The sequence below is a fragment of the Sorex araneus genome, chromosome 4 (assembly GCF_027595985.1).
Source record: "Sorex araneus isolate mSorAra2 chromosome 4, mSorAra2.pri, whole genome shotgun sequence".
Taxonomy (NCBI): domain Eukaryota; kingdom Metazoa; phylum Chordata; class Mammalia; order Eulipotyphla; family Soricidae; genus Sorex; species Sorex araneus.
This window is the reverse complement of record NC_073305.1, coordinates 42,651,621-42,669,032: the sequence shown is the minus strand read 5'-3', so window position 1 is coordinate 42,669,032 and position 17,412 is coordinate 42,651,621. Positions and strand designations below refer to the sequence as shown.

Sequence of the window (17,412 nt, the reverse complement as noted above, 5' to 3'; positions counted from 1 at the left end):
CAGCCGAGTCAGACACACAGGTACCCAAGTGAGAACGAACACACTGCTTGTCACATAAGCTAAAATCATTTCTTGCATATGAAAATATTTTGAAATAAATAAATTGCCCTGGCAGCCAACCTCCACTACCCAGCTGCTGCCATGCTCCAGGACGCTCAGGACGCTCCGGCCGAGCCTCATGCATGAACGAAGTCCCACGAAACCCAGATAATGCTGAACTTTGTGATCTTGGACCTTGGACACATTATAAGACACTTTCTACCCATTTTCCATGATTACCACACCATATTTGATGGAGTTCAGACAGTAGGCAACTATACCTTTCGGAGAACCCGGCAAGCTATGAGAGTATCCCGCCCGCACGGGCAGAGCCTGGCAAGCTGCCGTGGTGTATTCGATATGCCAAAAACAGTAATGATAGGTCTCATTCCCCTGACCCTGAAAGAGCCTCCAATCGTTGGGAAAGATGAGTAAGAAGAAGCTGCTAAAATCTCAGGGCTGGGAGGAATTGAGACATTACTGGTGACCGCTCGAGTAAATCAACGAACAACGGGATGACAGTGAAATAAATATATAAAATGTCTTTTATATCAGAGCTTTAACTTTTACATCTTCGCTGTCTATTAATATTAGTTCATTTTAATATACATCCCCAAATTAACCATAGGCCCCGCCATGGGTGAGATCTTCACACTTTTTAGTGCTTGATTCAGGATATTATTCCATCCCCATCACCCTCCAGAAAAACCTCAAAACATTCAGGAGAATAAAAACTGGATTTTCCCCATGACTGAGATCTCCAAGCCTGCTCGGATTGGGACTGGGCCTCCTGCAGTTTTCCAGTAGCCTGCAGTCACACCCACAAACTGACCCCTCCCCCCCCTCCCCCCTCCCCCCCCGCCCCCCCCCCCCCGTGCCATGTAATCTCATCAACGGCCAAGACCCAGAGACTATAAAGTAAAGCTCCCCAAAGAGCGTCACAGAATTTCTGGAGCATGCAGCCGCTTATACAATACCTCACTTACTTATCAAAAGTATCACACATTTGTTTGGTTTCTAACATACTTGCTTGTGTTCTCTTATATCCGGGCTTAAATGGCTCCAGAATGAAATACAACAACTCTCACACACTTAACTCTTATTGTGCTGGGAAGGTGTTTGGTGGTAGGATTGGTGTTTGACTATTATCTGTAATGAACTATTGTGAATTAATTTTATGAAAATAAAATATATATAGAAAACAAAAAAAATTTTTTTAAAGTTAAAAAAATAAAAACTGGGAGTTTTCCCTTTAAAATAAAGCTGGGAGAACTAGCTATAAGTGGACTTAAGAAGCACACACTGAAATTTCAATTCTAATGAGTCTTTTCTGTTTTGATGCAGAACAAGAGAAGCGATGGGCTGAAAGATGCCCTGTCCAAGCCATGGAGCCCGGCAGGCCTGCTGTGGCAGTGGGCCGGCGGCCCAGGACACTCCTCCCTAAGCATCCCTAAGCGCTTAGCACAGAGCAGATCCTTTGTGAGGGCAGGTGCACGGGAGTGAGCCTGCTTTCATGCTGCGAGGAAACAAGTCTGAAGCAGACGAAAGCTGCAAGGGTCCTGTTTATCTTCCTAACCTGGTGTCAGGAAACTTCTCATTTCTGTTACTTTAAGAACGGCAACTTTGGGTGCTGGAGACATAGTTCAGTGGGTAAGGAGCTTGCCTTGCATGTGGCTGACCCAGCTTGGATCCCCAGCATCCCCTGAGCACTGCCAGGAATGATTCAAGTGAAGAGTCAGGAGTAACCCCTGAACATCGACAGATATGGCCTCAAAACAAACAAAACAAAACGAAAAGGTGCTTGCCTTAAGCAGCAGACCCCGATTTGATCTTTAGCATTACATAGCATTCCACAAGCAAGGAAAGCGTGACCCCCCCTCTAAAGCACAGAGCCAGGAGTTGCTCCTGAGCACTGCCAGGTGTGGCCCCAAAGCAAAAAAACCCAAACCCAAGAATGACAACTTTGGCCCCAGAGAGACAGTACAGGAGGCAAAGCACTTGTCATGCCTTGTATGTGGTTGATCCTAATTTTGCACCATACACAATCCCTAGAGCACCACTGGGTATGGACCAAGTCACTCCTATCTGAAACAAAACAAACGAATGGAATTAAGACAAAAAATAGAGCTAGGGGTTAAATCCAGGATCTTGTACTTTTGAAGCATGTGCTCTACCACTGAGTCACATTCCTGGCCCAAGAATGACTCTGTGTGTGTGTGTGTGTGTGTGTGTGTGTGTGTGTGTGTGTGTGTGTGTGTGTGTTGATTTGAGTCATACTTGGCAGTGTATATGTATTTGAGTCATACCTGGCAATGCACAGGGGTTACTCCTGGCTCTGCACTCAGGAATCACCCCTGGTGGTACTCAGGGGACCATATGGGATGCTGGGAATCGAACCTGGGTTGGCTGCATGCAAGGCAAACGCCCTACCCGCTGTGCTATTGCTCCAGCCCCACTTGGCAGTGTTTAGGACTTACTCCTGGCTCTGTGTTCAGGAGATCAAATAAAGCAACGGGGATAAAACTGGGGTTGGCCATATATAAGTCAAGTGGTTAAGCCCTGTATGATTTCTTCTGCCCTAAGAATGATGTTTGGAAAAACTACATCACTGTCTAAAACATTTTCGTTGGCAAATAGCTTGAAAATAGTTGAGCAGACTCCCAAATTTATACTTGTGTGCCTTTGATGAAGTTTACTGCCTATGGAAAGAGTATAGGGTTTTCTTGTTTATTTTATTTTATTTTGCTGTTGTTGCAGGAGCCATACCAGGCAATACTGAAGGTCAAGCAGAACTGGGGATGGAAATCTACCACTGGAGTCATATCCCCAAGATGCGATTTTTGTTGAAATATTTTCATTGCTATGGAAACTGACTTCTAATAGAGAAGGGAGGACTTCTGCTCACCAGCCCAGACTCCATTCTTTTGCTAAATTTGTTAGGAGAGCACACCTCTTCCTCACTGGTCAGCCTACTGGCTAGGAAGGTGTCCACTTTCTCTTGGCCAAGAAAAAGGTCAGGGGCTCCATTTACTCCAGCCAGACACCTTCTCCAGCCTCATGAGTGAGCAAGGAAAGATTCGATCAGAGGCACTTCATGTGCTATTCTAGCTGCAGCCCGAACACTGCCCTGTACCAGGCGTCTCCCAGACTGGTTCCTCAGTGGTTCCACCAGCAGGCTGCCCCACTCCCCTCCACTTCCAGTGCGCTGCACTCTTCCTCTGGGCAAACCAGACCAAGTCAGTCACACAGGCCTGCCTATTGCAAGGGCGCTCCGCAGAGCCTCACCGGCCAGAGCTGTTAAGTGCCAGCCAGCTGGATCCCTTCATTAGGACGTGGATTCTTAAAATAATCACATTAAGTCGTTGAAATGTCTCCCCTAGGTCTCACCAGCTCCCTTCCAGTCCCGGAGGACAGTGCATTTTTGACGATGGAATTATAAATCAAGCAGATTTCTATTCCCCTCAGAAAAGAGCTTACATTTTGACTATGTTTAAGGGGAAAGAGCCAGGCTTTCCTTCAGAAACTCAACAAGCAGAAACTCCTGCAACTCAGAGTGAAAGCAGGGGCACATGACACTCCCCAAGCTCTCTCATTTGCTGGTCTTGCGACGGTGTTGTGGTGCTAGGGATCAGAGCCAGGGGCTCATATGTTGAAAGCATTTGCTTTACCACTGAGACACTTAATTCCTTGGCTCAGGGTTCAAGTTTCAAAACAGCAAGTCAACCGGGTGACGAACGAGACACAGGGTGATGTGGATGAGAGAATCATGAATTCAGGGACCCGATGTCACAAGGTCTGACCCGCCTGGGCCATGATTCCCCACCACTCACCCCTGCCGGGGACCAGTGCCTTCTGCAAAGCCGCCTTCAGTGGGCTGTGGCCGTGCAGGAGCCTGTGGTCTGGGGAGATGGCCACGTGGGAGGCGCCGTAGATGGCCTCGGGGGTGGCTGTGTAGGCACTCAGCTTCTCTCCTGTGACTTGCCCATCCACCTGGCAGGAGGAACACAGACTCTTTTCACTCTTCCCTCTGGGGCTGTGTGTTTCCCAGCCATGCCCCTCTCCCATCCACCCGCACCCCCAGTGGGCCAAGGATGCAGGGTCTGGGTGGGGGCGGAGAAGGGCAGGAGGAGAGAGAGAGCGTTCCCCTTTCAGACACCCTCCCTAGCACCTGCAACCAGGTGGGTGCTGGGTTCCCCCACAGGGCAGTGTGTGGCCAAGCTCCCTCAGTGGTCAGGTCTGGTTTTCCTGAACTCTACTCAGGAATCACAAACAAAGCCAGAACAGAGGCCGGAGAGATAGTACAGCGGGCAAGGTGTTCGCCTTGTATGCAGCAGAACCAGATTCAACCCCCAGCCCCCTAAAAGGGGACTGACTGGGACTCAGAGGAGGGAAGGATTTTAACCTCAAAGATGCTCTAGATCTGCTCGGTCCACTATAGCAGTCAGTAGCAAAACGTAGCTATGTGACCAAGATGCTGTATGATAGAGCAGATTTGGGGCCAGAGCCGTAGTATAGTGGGTAGAGTGCTGCCTTGCATGCAGCTGACCCAGGTTTGATCTCCAGCATCCCATATAGTCCCCTGGGCACTGCCAGGAGTAATTCCTGAGTGCAGAGCCAGGAGTAACCCCTGAGCATCGCCGAGTGTAACCCTCCCCTCCCAACAGAAAAGAAAAGAAAAGAGAAGCAGATTTCACAGGGGTATAGTGCTTGCCTTGCACACAGCTGACCCCTGTTTGATCTCCAGCACTACACATGGTCCGCTGAGCACCGCCAGGAGTGACCCCAGAGCCAGAGCCAGGCGTCAGCCCTGAGCAGCGGTGGGTGTGGCTCAAACTGTCCCCCACTAAAAAGAGAGCTTTTTTTTTTTTTTTTTTTTTTTGCTTTTTGGGTCACACACCCAGCGATGCTCAGGGGTTACTCCTGGCTTTGCACTCAGGAATTACTCCTGGCGATGCTTGGGGGACCATATGGGATGCCGGGGATCGAACCCGGGTCGGCCGCGTGCAAGGCAAACGCCCTACCCGCTGTGCTATCGCTCCAGCCCCAAAAGAGAGGTAATTTTAAGGACAGTGCTAACACAGACTGTAAACTCTTCCCTTAATAGTCTATTTGAGGGGTCTCCAAGTAGTGCTCAGGAGGTCTGATCACTGGTGACTCCTGGCTGGTGGTTCAGTACGTTCCCCTGAGGATTCAAAGTTGCTCAGGCCCTGAAGCACTGAGGGATTATCTGGGCCGCCCCAGAGGTGCTGGGGCCTTCAGAATGCACCTGGCATGTGGTGCGAGGGATTGAACCCAGGGTGGGCACTTGCTATCGTCCTCCCAGCCCCTTAACAAAAACCAATTTTTAATTTTTTATCAATCACATCATGAGACTATAATATTTTAGATATAATGGGTTAAATAAGATATTATTAAAATCAGCATTTCCAGGGGCCAGAGAGTATGGCAGGTTGGGCACTTGCCTTGCTTCAATTCCCAGCATCATGCATAGTTCCCAAAGCCTGGCCTAGAGCAATCCCTGAGCACAGAGGCGGGTGTAAGTCCTGAGCATAGCAAGGTATGGCCCCCAAATAAAACAATAAAACAATACAAAGCAAAAGATAATTAGCTTCTCCAACTACTTTGAATTGACTCATTTTCTGTGGTGCAGGGAGCCATATCTAGTGGCACTCAGCGGTCACTGCCGGCAATGCTGGGGGACCATGTGGGACTTACATGTGACCATATACATGCAAGGCAGGTGCTGTAAGTCCTATACTAGTCCTCAAGGTCCTGTTCTTCTGCATTGAAAAAAAAAATAATAGAAAACTGGAAAGGAAGGAAATATATCCCTTGAATATTTTTCTACTGAACAGCAATGATATGGAGTGGCTGGTCTGTTCCCTGCACCCCAAAACCACAGTGTGTGTGTGTGTGTGTGTGTGTGTGTGTGTGTGTGTGTGGGCGCGCGCGCGCGCGAGCGCTGGAGATGCTATAGCTCAGTCACCTTTAGCATGAAGTCCAGATGGCAGCCCACACAGTCCCCGATCCAGTGGGCCTGCATGCCTTTGATTCCATACCACTCCGGAAGGTCTGTCAGCGCATCCCGCAGGGCCTGCAGGAACGAAAGAACAGAGGGACAGAGGGGTAGAAGCAGCAGGTGTAGGACGTGAGGCTTGGTGGCAACACGAGGGGAGACTCAGGTGTTCGCTCCTCCCCTCACCCACTTGCCAAGTCCCCGGAGCTCGGCAAAGGTCAGACTCAGACGTGCTCATTACCACTCAGGTCAGGGCGATTTCTGCCCTACAGCAGGTCACTATCCATCAGGGGCATCTTTGGTGAGTGTGGTTGGGGTGAGACCACCCAGCGACACTGCAGGCAGCTATAAAGTTCCACCTTCAAGGAGCACCAAAGGAAGGGCACAGGCACGAGGACAGGAGGAGTGTGACCCGGGGGGTGGGGCACATAGGCAGTGCTAAAGCTGAGGTGGGGGCCCCCGAGATCCTGTGTGAATTCCACAGAGGAAGAGCAGAGGCCCAGGAGAGCTCAGCAGTGGGAGGACCGGGAGGAGGGATGGGGGAAGGGGGAGGAACTGGGAATGCCGGTACTCGGCCACTTGGACAGGAGGCCCCACAGAGACCCACAGCAAGTGAGCTGCTGAGAGAGAGGCTCCAGGAAGAGGTGAGTTCCGAAATGTGACAGCAGGACCTGATGGACAGGTGCCGGCGGCACTTCGCTCCACCAGCATGTCTGCTGCCCACTGGCCAGGGCGGGGGGGCTCCAGCGTCCTTCGTTCTCACTAAAGCAAGGGGCGGAGCAACCTGTGCTAAAGTCAAACACCTGGTCTCAGTATGTGTCCGGAGGTGGCTTTCCACGGGCAACGGTCTGACTTCATGTCAAGGTGCCCCAGGACCCTTCTGCTCCGGACCAGCCTGAATGATCCCTGAGCCCTTCTGAGGGCGGTGGAGGACCTGGGCTAGCTCCGCGGTGGAGTGCTGCCTGGCGGGAGATCCCCGGGACTGCCAACACTGTTGAGGGCCATCGCCACGGCCCCGCTGTCTGTGATCCCAGTATCATGAACAAAGGGCGCCAGTTCCCACACACACGCGTGTGACCCCCCCGTCTCCACATCAGCAGAGGCGAGGCGAAGTAAGGGGAAGGAAGAAGGTGCCAGAAGTCCTGCTGGCGGGGGCGGAGCGGGCCATGGCACAAACTCTGTGTTTGCCCGGAGGCACCAACTTTCTCAGCCCATGGTGGCCTCTGACTCAGTCTACACAGGGGTGCTCCCTTCTGCCAGAGGCAATGCCCCTGCTGCTCTCTGCCCTGCCTCCTCCCTGCCCCTGGTCATGCCTCCTCTGGCTCATCTGTGGAACACGCACCTTCTCTCTGGGCGACAAGCCACCAGAAAGCAAGGTCCAGGCGGTTTCCCTCACCGAGGTCGACTCTGCACCTAGACTTCTCGGCACGTTATACCCTGCAGTAAGGGGAAAACACGCCTGAGGAATGGGTCTGCTGTCAGGCAGCAGAGACCAAACCTTTCCCTCCTCTTCTTCCCCGCGGCTGCCAGAGCTCACCACCAGCCGAGCTCAAGATGCAGAGCTGCCGGGACTGTGCCCGTCACGTGGCAGGACTGGGGGCTGAACTGCGACCTTCACACTTACGAGGCAGATGTTCTCAGCTCCTGTGTCATCAGTCCAAGCCCCTAGAGGCATTCCTGTTTGTTTCTGGGTCCACCTGGCAGTGCTCAGGGCTTACTCCTGGCTCTGCTCGTAGGGATCACTCCTGGCGCGAAATCGGGGGACCAGACGGGTGCCAGGATGGAACCCATCCCTGCTCCTCCCTGTACCACTGGGATGCTCTGTCAAAGTTCTTATCTCTAGACTATTTCTTGGTGAACTCTTGAGGTGGAAAACCAGGGAGTGCTTTGCTTAAAGACTACCCGGCTGGTAGTGAGGACAAAAGATTCAAGCAGAATGAAAGGGGGATGTTTTGATAAGTTAATTATGGGGAGAAAAGACCATCTATGAATATTAAAAAAAATTAAAAAATAAACTGCCAGCAGGAAATCCGCATCTTGTGCGCCATGCCCTCCCTAACTAACCCTGTAAACGCTGTTTGTGACTGGTTTTTTGATGACAGGCTTTAGAGCAGTGTTTCTCAACTCCATGGGCCAGGAGGACAAATGAAAAGCATATAAATGGGGGGTGGGGGCAGGGAAACGTGGACATTACAGCACAAGACTACGAGGTCATTGGTCAACTGGTAGGAGAGGGGTGAAGGGCAGTCACATGAGGGGAACAGGGCTGGAAGGATACAGGATAGGCTGAGAAACACTTGCTTGGTACACTGTGCCCACCCCCCCTCCCGCCCCCAGGCTCCTGACAACCCCACCTTCAACAAGTTCCCCTGCAAAGGGCCATGCACTCAGGTCTAGCCACACCAATTCACTCTGGAGAACAGTTTTGTTTGGGCCTCTGTTAGGAGTGCAGCCTTCCTTCCTACTTTCTGGGCTATTGCAATTCCAGTGATTTGGTAAGTACCTCCCTTTTCCCACCTTGGCCAACCTCAATTTATAGAAATCTTACAGCTTCACAAAGCCCAAAGCCTGGGGAAAGAGGGATTTTCACTCTGTGTGTGTGTGTGTGTGTGTGTGTGTGTGTGTGTGTGTGTGTGTAACTAGGGCCACTTGGCCGGAGAGATAATACAGGGCTTAAGGCTCTGACCTTGCATACAGCTGACCCCAGTCTAATCCCCAGCTCTGCATACGGTCCCCCAAAGCACCAACAAGAGGGATCCCAGGAGTAAGGCCTGTTGGGTGTGGACCAGAAAACAAACAATCCTTAAACTGTTTGGGCCACCATTAGAGACACTTGGGGAATACCACGGGTGCTCAGGGACCACAGAGGCTACATCATACACTACAGGAAGGGGTATTTGGTAGAGGGCCCGAACTCCGGCCCCATCACGTAAGTGGGAATACGCTCTCCCACTTAAGCCACACTCCAGTCTTTTTAAAGTGCCATGAGATCCCTTTCCAAACAGTATCAGACAGATGTGGATATGGGAGGGGGGAAGGGTGAAGGGTTCTAGGACGCCCTGTGCTCTCCTCTAACCCCCCTCCCTCAACTCCCAAGGCACAGGCACAATGTTGAAACCACTGATTTATTTCACTCCCTTCGCTTAATTAGTGAAAAAATGGCTCACTCGATCAAGTCAATGGCAGACTCCAAATTATAAATTATCCAGAACTTCTGGTGATTCTGAGTTCCCTGTGCTTACATCTTTATTCAGACTAAACCGAGACGACTTCTTCTAGAGGAAAAAACCTAGAAGCTAATAATATGAGTGGGCTTCTCATTTGATTTTTACGAATTATTACTGTGTCTAATGTTTCTTTAAAGTCAACCTGTAAGGATTCCCTGCCATACTTAGCACGTATACAAGTCCTGTAGCCTACACAAAAGCCCTGGTAATCCTTGCCTCCTGGATGGGTTGGAAACGACCACCAGCAGTGGTGAGATGAAACAGAACTCAACCTGGGTAAGTCTGAGTGTGGACACATGCTAAAGGGCAGGAACCAGGAATAGCCGGGCTGAATCAAAAAGGCCAGGGGTGGGGGTGCAGCTCAGCAGGAAAGTGTAGGATAACATTGGTTTGTCCTTTCTGCCTTGCCACAGGGAGCTTAGGTTTACTGGGTTACTCCCATCACAGTGCTCCCATTCCTCTGTGTTTATTTGTAACCTCTTTCTTTGTGCTCTGTTAGCTTGCAAATATTGTTTTTCTCTTCTCCTTAAGTCCTTTGTATAGTGAATTCAGAGCAATGTCCTTCTTGTATGGACACAAGAAGACAGTTAATGTTATGCTTTTGTAACTTGGGGGTTAATTGACTCTGAAGGATATTTACCTCCTGGACATCTGTTCTCTCAACTTAAGCCTCAGTTGCCCTTACTTCCTAGTATCCCCAAAGCAGGGTCCCAACGAGGGACTGGATGGACCCAGGGCAAGCAGTGAACTACCTTGGCATTGAAGTGGGCCTGGCCAAAGCACCATAATACTTGATAAGTTACGAGTACGGTCATGGACAAATTATCATGATCCAAAGGTAATAACTAGACTCAGACCCTGCTAGGGTTAGGAATGATCAATCCGGCCTGAGCACTGTAGTCTGAGTCTGTGGCGAGATATCCCCAGGAGAGCCACCCTACAAGCTTGATGTATCTCTTACTGTGTCCATACTAAAATAACTAATATTAAGAAGTAGAATTAAAATGTTAATTAAGTTTTGGACTAAGGAGAGGAGGAACACCCCTAGGTGGTATTTCTGCCCTTGAGCCTGATTGGTCAGGAAGGGCTTTTGATATGTTGATGTGCTACCCCAATACTGGGGAGTTGGAGAGAGAAGAGAGAGAGACCAGGGCAGCAAGATGCAGTGCGGAGAGACTAGCAAGGGGGACAGAGGGAGAAGAAGGCAGGGGAAGAATGCAGAAGCAGGCGCTTGGAGAGATGAGACGCAGCTGCGAGAGGGAGTGTGGAGAGATGAGCGGGAGAGACAGAAGATGGGAACTCGGGGAGGATGAGACCAGAATGGGGAACTTAGTAAGCCTGGAACAGGCGCGTGGGGAGAAGGGAATAAACGGCAACTGATCATCGACCCACTTGGCCCTTGTCTCCTCCTTCGCCCGCCCATGGCAATCGAAGTCCTGGGGTGAGCGAGTGGCCTGAGACCACTGAACCCGGGTGGTGAGAGAGAGCCGTGGGACTTTCCCTAGCTGCCCAGAGTTTACCCAGGAGAGCATTTGCCTTGCATGTGAGATCCTGGGATCAATCCCTGGCACCACCAAAAAAAGGAAAAAGAAAACAAAAAGCAAATAACTGTCCCCTAAAAACCAGCACACCAAAAAAAAAAAAAAAGAAAGAAAAAGAAAAAGGATACAGCAATACTAAATATAATCAGGCCTGAGAAAGAGGTTTAAAACGAAGAGACTGGGGAGAAAAAGAGGATTAAATATAAAATGGTTAACCTGACTCTTCAAAGGCATAGAAATAACGTTCAGACATAAATCTGTTCGTACTTTCCAAGAGCGGACAGTGTGTGAACTGAAACAGTAAGGACGAGGTGTAACAGAACCTCAAGTAGGAATTTAGAACGGTTTTAGAAATTTGATGTATTTTATTGTCCTTGGTAAGAAACCAAGGCTAACTGACTCTTTAAGTGAATGCATCAGCTACTATTAGAGTTGAGGAATCAGAACCTTGAGAACTGGCCACAGATTTGAGGCAAAACAAATTAAAGGGAAAAGAGTTGATGAGAAGATTTCATTAAAAGCCTAACACAGCTTACTTCCAAACCAGCAATTTAATTAGCCATTATTTTTGAGTTATAATTTGTATATATTTTTCTAAGTTTTAATCTTGTTACCAAGATTTCTTATAGATATATTTTTTCAAATCATTTTAATGCAATCACTTCAAAGATAGTGTACATTTAAGTTCTAATGAAGGAAAATTAATTCTGGAGGTTGTATAATTAAAAATCTAAGTGTCAGCGGATGGGGGCAGGCGCCATCCCTCCTCCTGCCCCCTAAAAACACCGGGGGCCACCAACTTCCAGAACCCAATAGAAGTGCAGGTACTCGGGTTCAGTGATGGCAAATTCCAGGCCTTAAGGGATAGGGGAGGGGCTGGTCCCTCTCATCCCCCATCCTCATAGGACCCTGGAGGTCACGCCCACAAACTGCCCCCCGCTGCTACTTAAGCTCCTTAAGAGCCATGATCAGAGACACACAGAGGAATCTCCGAACTGAGCAGCTCACTGCAGAGATTTCTCCAGACCCTACTTATCTAAAATTTTAGAATTCCAGGAGCACACAGCTGCTCTCTCAGCTGTGCACATCTTAAGCTATTCATTAACAAGCAATATACAAAAGAGAGTATGGGGGAGACTGTCTGCCATAGAGGCAGGGGGAGGGGTGGGGCGGGGGGATACTGGGGACCTTGGTGGTAGAAGATGTGCACTGGTGGAAAGTTGGGTGTTTGATCATTGTATGACTGAAACTCAAACAGGAAAGCTTTGTAACTGTATCTCACAGTGATTCAATAAAAAAAATTTAAAAAATTAAAAAAAAAAAATCTAAGTGTCGGGCCAGAGAGACAGTTAAGCAGGTAAGGCATTTGCCTTGCACACAGTCGACTGGAGTTTGATCTCCAGCATCCCCGATGGTCCCCCAAGCACTGCCAGGAGTAATTCCTGAGTGCAGAGCCTGGAGTAACACCTGTGAATTTCTGGGTGTGACTCAAAAAGCAATAAATAATTAAACACATAAATAAAATAAAAACCTAAGTCTCCCCTCTAGAACATTCTAGAGGAATGAACTTTCTCTCAGGCCATCTCCTTCTTCTGCTTCGACTCTGACTTCCTCTGGCCAGAAGTCGTGCACAAGAATATACATGAAAGAGTTTGTCTGCTGTCCTGTTTGCCCCCTCTTACTTGCCTTCTTTATCCTCTGTGCTGAAAAATTTCTAGCGAAGCTGAGGTTGTGGAATCAGTTACTGATGTAAGTAAATCAGTTACTTACAGAAAACTGTGGTGCTCCCCACGGCTCCCAATTCCAGGGCAGGTGCTATTAGCCCAGAAGGGAAATAGCAGGGCCTGGGACACCCCACGAATGATGGCTGAGCTGCCAACAAGGTGTGGGTCCTTGGGACAGCAGGGAGAAGCCAGCTCTTGCCGACATTCAGAACCACAGGTGAGGGGGATGAGCCGAAAGCTAGGCAACAGCTTCCAAGCCCCCTGCCCCCACCCCGCCCTATCACTGACGCTGAGAAGGTCTTTTGGGGGTAGCCTCTAGGACCGTCTGCCTGCTCCGTGGGAGTGGTTATGGCAGTCCATGGGTTAACCCCTCGAACCCAAGATTCAAAGGGTGAATCTTTTTGGCCACACTTAGTCTATTTTTCTTTTCTTCCTTTCAACAATTACTTTATTCTTTAAACAGCGGTGGGGCTCCAAACTAACGGCGTGGGGAACTCAGGCGTATACCGTATCAAGGCACCTCCCGGGGCACCCACCTTTCCAGCTGAGAGTGCTCTAATTCCATTAACTTCCAGTTCTGAAATGCCACAATCGACAGATGACAGAGGCCACACTACTGACAGCAGAGCTTAGGCTCCAGGCAGCCACCCTGGGGTGGGCAGGAGGGGATGTAGGTGCAGCCCCCAGGAGCTGGAGGGCAGGTTAGCTGGCCTCCCACCCACAGCTCCCATGGCCTGAAAATGGAGTTTTGCACTCAGAGAGGAGAGTTTGGGGAGCAAGACCGGCAACTTTTATGGGTCTAGTGGTGAACATCAAAATGGGAATGACAGTCTCTGTTCAGTTACCTTCAGGCTGGAAGCTTGCCTGTAAATAAAAACCTTGAAACACATATAGCCATTCCTTTCAGAGACACTCAGGCTAAAGAAGACATGGAAATAATGATGACATACCCCGCTGTGGTCGAGTCGCTTCGTTTTATGATCATCAAAGCGAGCTTGAGCGGGATGGACAATTTGGGAAGAGAATGACGAAAAACACCGATTACCCACGAGCCGTTTAAGCACCTGGGGAGATCACTATTGATGTTTTGTTCCATTTCCTTCCGTCCTCCTTACAGCCCGTCTTCCTCTGGCTCTGATGTGCGTATCTTCCCTGTCGTGTGCTGAAACTGGGACTCTCTCACCATCAACGGTATCTTGGACTGGCTGCATTTTTCTTAGTGGATCATAAACTTTGTGTGTCAGGATAGCACAGCTGTAGAATGTGCATGAGTGCACACAATCACACTGCTAATACGCTCTCTGTAAACTACTAGGGGTCACCTTTTGCCAGGGCCAACAGCTTCTTACGGCTCTGCAGAGGATGGCACCCTGGGGCAGCCAGGACTCACGCTCAGGGCTGGCTACCCTGGACCAGTCAAGGAAACAGAGAACAGGGAGGAAACTGGGAAACGCTTGCTTCCTTTCTTCCTCTCTCCCTCCCTCCTTTCTGCCCTTCCTCCCCTCTTTCCTTTCTTTCTGTGACCCAGCAATGCTCAGGAATTACTCCTGACTGTGCAGGGGGACCATCTGGGATGCTGAGGGTCAAACCCAGGTCAGCCATACGCCGGGCAAGTACCTGCTGTACTACTGCCTGGGTCCCAGGAAATGGCCCTTTTCTATCAGAGAACACATTCCCCAAACAGCCTAACGTGGATGCGTGGGGATCTGTTAATGATGGGCCTTTCATAGTGGCCGTGGCCTTGGGATCAGCTTCGTGGTTCTCCATATTCTGCCCTCGGAAGACCCCAGGGGTAGAAAGCCGGGGCCTAGGAGAAGCTAATGACACGTCATGAACCAGCTCTAGTTCGGAGAGGCCAACGAGGTGATTCCACCCAAAATGAGCTAGAAAATCTCTCCTTACCCCCCTGCACATCAGGCCTGGCATCTCCCGACTTGGAGATTCCATGAGCACTGCTTGGAACGGCTTGATGGCCTGGGAACTCACGCTCAAGAGCGCGGGGCAAGGAGCAGGTGGCAAGGAGGAGAGCCAAGCTCAGGGCTGGCTTTCCTTGGGGGTGGGGGCTGCCTCGGTCACAAAATGAGGAAAGGGCTGCTCAGCCTCGGCGTGGGAGGAGGGCAGGAGTCATCCCGTCCCTTTCTTCTGATGTGTGGACAGGCATCATCTTGTTCTTCAAGGCAGGTGCTTTTCAGATGGGGGGGGAGGGATGTCAGTGCCTGAGGGACACTCAGCTATACTTGGAAGCTGCACCCTGCCCAGCTTTAAACTCTGAGGGATCCCTAAGCCGGAGCCTCGGGGACACTCTCCCTGCTCTGGAGCCCAGAACAGCCACAGGAGGGAGGAAGTGTTCCCGAAGGGCCTGACCAGAGCTCTCAGAAGTGCACTCAGGGTTTCCGGCCAGAGTTTCAGTTCTTTCTTTGCCTCTTTTTTTTTCCTTTTTTGGATCACACCCAGCGATGCTCACCTAGCAATGCTCACTCCTGGCTCTGCACTCAGGAATTATTCCTGGTGGTGCTTGAGGGACCATATGGGATGCCAGGGATTGAATCCGGATAGGTCACATGTAAGGTAAAAAAAAAAAAAAAAAAAAACAGCAAAAACAACGCATCTCCACTATACTATTGCTCTAGCCCCAAGCCTCTTTTTTCCCCTTTAGTCCACTTGTCAGACTGGAGCGATAGCACAGCGGGTAGGGTGTTTGCCTTGCATGCACGGCTGACCCAGGTTCGATTCCTCCATCCCTCTCGGAGAGCCCGGCAAGCCTGGCAAGCTACCCGTGGCATATCTGATATGCCAAAAACAGTAACAACAAATCTCACAATGGAGACGTTACTGGTACTTGCTCGAGCAAATCGATAAACAACCAGAGGACAGTGCTACAGTGTTACAGTCCACTTGTCATTTATTTCCTTGTCAATCTACCCCCAGGTCTATTATTCACGGATGGAGCCCTTTCCCCTTCTGTCTAGGAAACAGAAGCAAAGCCCAGAGCGGAGGGATGCGCCTTCAGGCGGAGCTGCCTGCCAACCTGGAGCTGTGCTTCCTTCACAGGCTGCAGGTCTTTCTCCATCTCTGTGTGGTGTGGGCAAGGACCCCAGGGAAGGAAGCTGGGCCCCAGGGAACTGACCTCCCGAGGGAGCAGTGGGGATCCGGGCAGGAGGGCCCAGCATTCAGGCCCAGGAGTCCTTCATCTTGCACTGCCCTGCGTCGCTCTGACCATCTGGAAACATCCTGAGCTCTCTAAGTCTCAGCACCGAGGCCCAACCCCGTGCTAGCTTGGGTGTACTTTTCCAGGGTCCGGGGACAAGTCCCCTCCCAAGCCTGCTCCGGGCCAGCCAGCTGTGCCACCTGCACACCCAGTGTGGCGGAGACCCCGCATTTCCTGATCCACCCTGGGCAGCTGCTGGTTCGCCAGGGAGCTCAGGCGACCTGCCTTCCCTTGGGCCCTGCCCGTCCCGCCCGCCCGAAGCTTGGAGAGGAGAGGACAGGGCGGGAGGCGGAGCACTGAGTTTGACCTAGAGCTGAGGGGCAGGGGAAGGATAGGGGAGGCAGAGGCGTTAGCCTGTAGCCCAGCTGAGTTCACTGGTGGGGCGAGGCAGGTGGGAGCCGGCCGAGGCGCGTCTGAGCCAGGCCCCAAGTCTGGATGGTTTCTGACTCTGCTGCTACTCAGTAGCTAATAAAATAATTTTACAGTGAGTCCACGGAGGTGGGTGATACGTCCCCCTTCTGCCTGACTATGGAGGGGCTGGTGGCGGGGAGAGGAAGGTAGTGACAGCCCTAAAGCCACGCAGGCCTCTAGGAGAAACCTTCCGGCCACAATCCAATTGGGCCTCCAGCCCCCCCACCAACCTTCACCCCCCCCCACCACCCACAGACCAGCTCTCAGCGAGGCCCAAGAGGCACGGGGGGCGGGGGGCACGCGTCAGGACCAGCTCAGCAGGCCCCGCCAGCCCATCAGGGGAGCGGAGGGAAGACTTAGCTGCTGTGTCCAAGACGCTAACTGGCCTTTGGGGGCCGGGAGAGGAAAGCCGAGAGAAGGCAGCACCCCACTCCCAGGAGACAGTGCAGGATTCTATGAGCACCCCAGAACCTCAGGGCTGGCACGGGGGGGACCCTGAAAGCCCCGGAGAGCCTGCTGGAGACAGGGACATGCGGAAACTGCTCCCCTAGGGCTGTCTTTCTGCATCGGCCTCTTCCTCTGACTCCTCCCCCCCCCCCCCCCCCCCCCGGCCGAAAGCTCTTGTCTGAGACCTCACTTCCGGCTCGCCTCCTCCTCTGCCTTCCCAGCCCCACCATGGGGCACCCTGCCTCTTCCCCGTCTCCCTGGCGCTGTCTACATCTTCATACTCCAAGGCTCACACATGACCAGAGCCCCTGCTGAGGGCTCGGTGATTTCGGAAAGTGGTATCAGGAGCAGGGGAATGGGAGGCTTTGTCATCTTCCCTCCACACCAGCTCCGTTAGGGCTGATGTCACCCGGCTGCATCTTGCCAGTTGAAACCCTCCTCGGAAACACCGTGACCGCTGAAGGCTGCGAGTGTGGATGGGAGTAAGAAGCTCCTGACCGCGTGCACATCCTCGGTGGGGGTCTCCCCTGGTCACTAAGGTGTGGGGCTCCCCGTTTCTTCCCATCTCCCTGGCACTGTCTGCAGGAGGATGGTAAACAGGCTGGGCTGGGAATACTCAATCTCAATGGGGACAGCCTGAGACCATTGGGAACAGCCTGAGACCATCGGGGACAGCCTGAGACATTGGGAACAGCCTGAGACCATCAGGGATAGCCTGAGACCATCGGGAACAGACTGAGACATTCAGGGACAGACCAGGCCATTGTGAACAGCCCGAGACCATTGGGGACACTCTGAG

General features: G+C 51.4%; 1 protein-coding gene across 1 annotated transcript in view; it reads right to left on the bottom strand.

Annotated features, from left to right (window-relative positions):
* LARS2 (leucyl-tRNA synthetase 2, mitochondrial) overlaps positions 1-17,412 on the bottom strand; it is a 149,475-nt gene that overhangs the window by 56,037 nt on the left and 76,026 nt on the right. Inside the window, exons 8-9 of the mRNA XM_004614528.2 lie at positions 6,026-6,133; positions 3,870-4,029 (exon numbers count right to left, since the gene is read on the bottom strand). Coding sequence (XP_004614585.2) covers positions 3,870-4,029; positions 6,026-6,133 — 268 coding nt within the window. The remainder of the gene's footprint in view (positions 1-3,869; positions 4,030-6,025; positions 6,134-17,412) is intronic.